The following is a 7,067-nucleotide window of genomic DNA, read 5'->3' on the forward strand; positions in this document are numbered from 1 at the left end:
TGACTTGAAACTGTTTCTTCCATGTCTGAGACGACTGCATAGTATTACAGATGTGATACATTTAAACTTTAAAGAGTAAAGAAACCAGCATTAATCTTGAGTGCAATTTAGCCAACCCTAGAACAAATTGTTCAATGTACTTTAAAATGATGACTACCACAAATACCGCACTCTGAGTTACTGTGTATTAACTGCTGTTGCCCAATTCATGGAGCCAGATTCTCCAATCAGTTGTATGTGTGCAACTCCATTCATTTTAATGATATTGCACGCATGTAGGTGAGCATGGAACTTAGACCCAATGAGAATGGCCATTTGCCATTCATCTGGACTTTCAGATGAGATACTTTAAAATAGGGTTTTGTGGAGGATGCATGTTACTGCTTGTATTTGTGCCCTGACTCTACTGTAGTTGAATAATGGTTAGTCTAACCAAATAATCTGAAGATAGTTTACACTCTTTTTTTAATTTGATAAAACATGTTTGAAGGTTCCATTGTAGTAACAATTATAAAGAGTGTTGATGTGTGTGCTCAGTACTGTATTTGTCAGTGGTGCCCAAACTTTTCCTGGCACGTCCCCCACCCCCACCACTGCACAGCCAAAGCTTCTGCAGCAGAGGACCTTGGGTTGACAGCGAAGCTTGGGGCAGAAGTGGGGCTGGGGGTATTGAGGGAATGAGGGTAGAGTGGGACTAGGTAGTACTCCCTCCCCATTCCCTTCCATGTGCTCCCCCAAACGTACTTTTGTGCCCCCCAAGAAGGGTGTACCCCACAGTTTGGGGACCACTGATTTAAGCAGTTTAGTCTAACATTCTAAAAGCAGATATTTCAAGAGAAATGTTAATTTTATATCTAAATTAATTTTTTGTTTTCATTAGGCAGTTTAAACATGTATAGTATAATCCATTTTGTATTTAATGTACATGATTATAATCATGTTTAGGCCTCAACATACATATCAATTTCAAATTTAATTTTAAATATTTATATTAAAAAACCTTGTATTTAATTTACATTTTTAAAAAAATATATTTTTTAAATAATTGATTTTTTATCCACCCTGTTAGCATATAACATTTTTTGTTTATAGGTCAAATCTTACAATTGTATCATTTTCTAAAAAAATAAGTTTAGAATACTGGTCTCAAAAAAAGTCCCAAAACAGCTTGTATTTTTTCCCAATATGGGGTTTTCTGGGAACAGGACCTTTTAAAAAAAAAAAAAGTTACATAATTGTATATAATCTACCAATAATTATAGCTAAATATTTTTCTCAAGTAATTTTTGTGGCATATACTAATTCTGCACAAACATTTTGCTAATAAATTTATATAAAATATAGTTGAAAAATCACAGGCTTTTTTATGTAAACATAAAATAAAGCCTTCCTTTCCAGTTTGAAAACAGTCTGTTGTAATAATTCACGAAAACAAGGAAGTCAGTCTTCTGTATCTCTAGATCATAAAGCACATTCAAGAATGAGATACTGCACTTTCCTTGATCAGCAAATGAGAGATATACAACTCAATTCATAAGAGCTGAAATACTCAAGAGCCTTTACTCTCCACAAACAGAAGATACAATTAGAAATTCAGTATCGCATTGCAAACATAATTTTGAAATTTTGGATGGAGAAAACTTTTTTTAAAACATGAAATCTTTAGCCTCTATCAACAGAAAACTCTGTGTAAAGCCTGATCATTCATAGTTCATTTCTTTAAACTTTGGATGGACTAATTCACAAAAAAGGTTTAACTAATTAGAAAGGACATCCAGTTACTGCCTTTCATTTAATTTTAGTATAATGATCCAAACAGAGTCATTTTAGGCCGGTGGTAAGAATACTGCTTACCTTCTACCAAGGTAATTAATTCACAGTAATTTTTAAGAATCAATATAAAAATAGTCTTCTCCTACCAAAACATTCTAGTGATTAAAAAAAAAAAATGTAATTGCAGAATAACTATGCACTAAGTAAAATCGCATTTACCTGAAGTGTTCTGGGAACAAAACAGCAGTGGGAGAAATGAGGATTTTAAATAACGTGCAGGAGTTGCTGGGTAAGTGATGACTGCAGAGGAACATAACAGATAAGAGGCCATTTTGATAACACTGTTGAGATAAGTGACAGTCCTGTGGCACCTTATAGACTAACAGAAGTATTGGAGCATAAGCTTTCATGGGTGAATACCCACTTTGTCAGACGCAAGAGTGTTGAGATAAACAGGATTGTATACACACTTTTGAATTGTAATTTTAAAAAAATCAGTGTGAAGGATTTTGCTGACAGTATTTAAAATTCATTTAATAGTTGTTGTGAATTTCACTTTGATAGAGTAAAATTGTTACAATGATAGCTAATGTCCTGACTCTTCTAATTCATATATACAAAGTCAAACCAGTAATAACGGAAACATGGAAATTATAAAATGCAGGATAGATTAACCTATGGACTAAAATGCTGACCAAAAATGCGAAACTATTTTTATTTTGTGGAATAAGTTAATTCAATTTTTTGAACTAGAGTGTAAGAGACATACTACTACAGATACCCAAAAAATTTTGTTGCGTCCAGTGAGGGGGACACATCAGGTTAACAACTAGATATTTAGAAAAAACTGTTAACATCTTAGCTTGACTGAAATTTTTGAAAAACTGTTTTACTTCACCATATATGTTTACATATGTGATTACTTTTCAAAGCAGAATGGCAGCCACTACTTTCAGATACATTTTAGTTTATTCATACTGAGAAATGCTGTTTACCTTGATACATTTTCAGATTGCAAAGCTGACCAGAACATTATGAATTAACGTAATTAAATAAATCTATATAACCCCTTAAAGTACACTTCATATGTTTGTTATAGATGTAAGTGGCAATGTAATTATTTTATCATTCCTCTCCAGTTACAAATGTTTTAGTGATAAGACAATATTAGCACGATTCTTGCATGGCTTGCTCTTGACTGGCCAAACACCAGGAAGCAGACTTGTCGATGTGCTAAACCAGCTTTTGACAGCCGTTACATTTAATAAAAAAAATGCTGTTTTTGTACATTTGAATTTCCATCCAAATAGAGCTTGCCTTCAATCACAAATAAAAATTATCTAATTAATACTTCATTCACCATTTTCTAACATAAAATGTAAAAATTAAGAATCTAAAGGTGAGTTAAGCTATATAATTGTTTAAATAAATACGTATAGATACACTATATCTTGTTGGTTAGCCAAAAAAAGTACCATATTAGTTGCAAATAACATGTTGTAATAGTTATCAACTAATAAGAATCAGCCTTTCTTTAGGAAAATGACTAGAAAGTACAAATGCAAAATATGATTAAAATCAATTCGTTAAATCATGGTTTCCTGCTTGCTGATTTAAATTAGTGATTCAAATCAATCCACCATTTTGTTCCCTAACATTATATTTACCTGGTTTAGGAACCCTTTTACTGTTTCAAGCTGATAGAAAGTTTGTGTGCTCTAAAACCAGTACTAACTAGAACTGTATGTGCATTTCACAGATGAATCAGCAAATGGCTGGCATGAATCTCAATAGTTCCAGCAATGCGGTGGGCTTTGGCCAGCCCCCCAATACAGTGGCAGGATGGACAGGAAGCTCTTCAGGTCAGACTCTCAGCACACAACTGTGGAAATGAAAATTGCAACAGAAGTTTCATGCAGAACAGTCACTTGACATTCCTTGCTCAAATTTATTTGTTCTTTTTCTTTCCTCCCAGTTCTTCAGATTAAGAAGTTATCTAACTGACTGTGTTGTGGGCTATATTGATTTAAATTTGATGTGGTGGAAAGCAGATTGAGAATACATTTATGAATCATTGGCAGCTCTTTCATATTACAGTACATATGATTTCATAAACCATATCAAGCAGCTGCTTTACCAATTGCATACTCAATTTTTTTCTCAAAATTATAGATCAAACGTTTGCATATAAGGGACGTAGCTATCATGTTAGTAATATCTCTAAATATATAAACCTTGCCCCCCAAATACCCAGTAATCCTTGTAGAAGGTACTGTATGAACAAATGTTTAATCATATAAATAGAATGTAAATGTATCACTGAACAATGTTTTTAGTGCATCAAACATACTGTGTTTTATCATTCATTTCACTGTGATGTTATGGTGTGCTTAACAGGGAACATGGTTAGTGAAAGCAAGATAAACCTGGATATTACTGTAGTTCCACACATTTTTAGTTTATTCTTTTAAAACATGAATATTTGATCCATTTGAATTTCCTGTGACAAAATATGCAATTTGGCTCCATACGTGTATACACAGTGCTATATAGAGAACTTATTGCACAATATGCATACAGGGTAATTCACCACATACGGATACTTTTTGTCCTTGCAGCTATATCCAGGTTTGACAGTAATTGTGTTTACATTTTATGGTGCCTCGTATTGATAAAATGTTATTTCCCTATATTAAAAAGATAAAGCCATAAACCATTGTGTGGTTTTTATTACATACTGTATGATCTACCTTGTCAGCGTGACTTCAAGAAACGTGTTGTTTAATACTAGAAAAACACATTTAATCTGGAAAGTGCTTTTAACAATATTTTTGGTGACCAACATTTTGCAATCTTAAACCAGTTTATAATAATTCCATCAATTAAGTTGGATAAATGTTTTTGAAAATGTTTCACTTTAGTTCTTTCAGTCTTGATTGGTATCACTGTGTGGAAATTCTTAAAACAAATGCTTATATTTCAGTTCAATGATACTGAGCTGAGAAATGCATGCAAAACAAGACAAAAGATGTTATGTCTCTGAAGACATCAGATTTGCTTATCTAAACAAATTTTTGTTTGTACAGAAGTCCATCAGATGACTAGTACAGGATGTTGCAGAGTGGTAGATAGTACACTGCTTGAATTCTTAATTGACTGAAGTTTCAGGCATCTTCAGCCACATCCATTTCCTGTAGTATGTCCGACACAGTTATATCTCTAGATCATACCTCAATTTTAATTGTGTCTAGGTGGTATTTTGGCTCATTACCTAGATTTACCTTTTCTGTTCGAGTGTGCCATACAAGAACCTAAAAAACAGAAGGTTAATTAGTGTAGTATTAGGTAATCTTCAAAGATAGCTATAAGTATTCCGCAATAGTGGAATTAGTACCTTTGTGCAATTGTTTGCTTTTGGTTCCAGTTCCTCCACAGTTGTTATCTGTTTCAGAAAATCAGATTCTTGCATTCCTGGTTGAGACCCACGACGTTTGAATACAGCTTTAGGGTTGGACAGAATCACTTGAAGGCTCACAGCAAATCCTTTAAGACAAGTTTTTTAAAATAAGTCAAAAGTTTTAAATTTTTCACATGGATATCAATTAAATCTGAAAATATCCCAATGCCTTGGTTATGAACTTGCATATTTGTTGTTTTATATTCCTGTGTATTATTTGGGTAGACTTTTACGCATTGTACAATTGTAGACTAAAACCTATTGATGAAATTATTGATTTTTTTGCTGTGAAATTGTCTGTCACTTAATTTCTGCACATTTATACCAACTGCTTATGGTGCAACAAAATCGATTTTGTTTTTATATTTTCATTTAGCTGATTAACTGTGCTGTTTCAAAAATCAATGCTTTCTCTTACTTTTCATTGTCTTGGCAAATATAAACCAATCACTAATACAAATGTTATGAATTCACATATGCTATAAACACTTCCAGCTCAAACATGAAGGTAAGTTAAAACAGGAAGACTAAGCCAAGCAGCTCAGTGTCTTCTCTGACATAACTTTTTTAGTTACTGAAGTTTAGGATCGCAAACTGAACTCTATTGTTGTTGGAAGGCAAGTAAATTTAGATTGATTTTGGCATTAAAATTTATATCCTTTGTGTCAATAGTTTGGTGTACAAAAAAATTTATTTTTTTTATTAAAGTAGTATCCACAGATCTCCAGATTGTAGTCACCTAACCTAACACAAGCCAACTGACAAGTTTTAGGACTAAGCAGTCTAACATGTATGTTTATAATATGAGCTGGCCAGTTTTTGAAAAACATTATCCAACACAAGGGCAACACACCTACAGGGAAAGAAATTCCAGATGCTCATTCTAAGGCACGTATTAACAGACCTGTTACATTCACCAATGAAATGCTCCTCAAGAGCAGTTTGGAATGGTGTCCATTGTATTTTTCTCAAAGAGGTCACAACATAATTTTGAAATCTGTTCTGGAATACTGGCGAGAGCTAGTTAATGCTGCAAAGAGTCTGAAATGTAACTTTACTGGCATATACATCAGTCCCATTTTCTACTACAATAATCCGGCAGGGATACTTTTTCTGAAATGATCATCTCTGAAGGAATTCTAGTATCTTATCTGGTCCCTTTAGTGCAGCATCCTTTTTAGATATGAAACTGCAACTGAATAAAAAGTAAATTTTTTTCATGCATCACATGCAAAACAGCTTTTAAGTGCTGTTGTTGCCGTCTTGCAAGTACTTGAGTTAGACCTAAAATAGATGTTCTCCACTTTAGCAAGTCAAGTCAGGTACCAACAGGGGAGATCTAAAAATAGTACAGCTTGTAAAGCCATTCTGAAACTGATTCAGGTAAAAGTTTATACTTTTCTGAATACCTTGATTAGTTCTGGGGACAACTTTTTAGGCAGTTTATCATTTTAATCTTTTCCACATGCATCTGTCCTTCCCCACACTTCTTTATGCTCATCTTACCTAGGTTACAGAGGCGCATTTACAAAGGACACACTCATTCTCTCTCTCTCTCTCTCTCTCTCTCTCTCTCAATAGGGAAAGCCTTAATTTCTTCACTGCCTGAAGTGTTAAACTGCAGAATCATTTCTGATCATCTGAGTCATTAGTTCATAGGCAATGGCTGTTTGCTGTATGACAAAGCAGTCATTTTAGTTCAAATATCTCACCAGAAACCTACCAACACCGTTCTGCTTTGAGACTGTAGCCAGACCTTAGTCTGGGAGAGGCTAGAGGGGACAGGAAGTAAAGCTGAGGATGTAAATCAACCTCCAGTGTATCTATGGGGACATCT

At 33.8% G+C, this 7,067-nt stretch overlaps 2 protein-coding genes across 2 annotated transcripts in view; one reads left to right on the forward strand and one right to left on the reverse strand.

Annotated features, from left to right (window-relative positions):
• SMAP1 (small ArfGAP 1) overlaps positions 1-4,486 on the forward strand; it is a 239,813-nt gene extending 235,327 nt beyond the window's left edge. Inside the window, 1 exon segment of the mRNA XM_032804568.2 lies at positions 3,533-4,486. Within this exon segment, the coding sequence (XP_032660459.1) occupies positions 3,533-3,667 (135 nt within the window). The 3' untranslated portion in view covers positions 3,668-4,486.
• A 100-nt stretch (positions 4,487-4,586) lies between these two features.
• B3GAT2 (beta-1,3-glucuronyltransferase 2) overlaps positions 4,587-7,067 on the reverse strand; it is a 55,346-nt gene continuing 52,865 nt past the window's right edge. The window contains exons 3-4 of the mRNA XM_032804558.2: positions 5,168-5,316; positions 4,587-5,084 (exon numbers count right to left, since the gene is read on the reverse strand). Coding sequence (XP_032660449.1) covers positions 4,998-5,084; positions 5,168-5,316 — 236 coding nt within the window. The 3' untranslated portion in view covers positions 4,587-4,997. The remainder of the gene's footprint in view (positions 5,085-5,167; positions 5,317-7,067) is intronic.

The sequence above is a fragment of the Chelonoidis abingdonii genome, chromosome 3, assembly GCF_003597395.2.
Source record: "Chelonoidis abingdonii isolate Lonesome George chromosome 3, CheloAbing_2.0, whole genome shotgun sequence".
In the NCBI taxonomy this organism is placed as follows: Eukaryota; Metazoa; Chordata; order Testudines; family Testudinidae; genus Chelonoidis; species Chelonoidis abingdonii.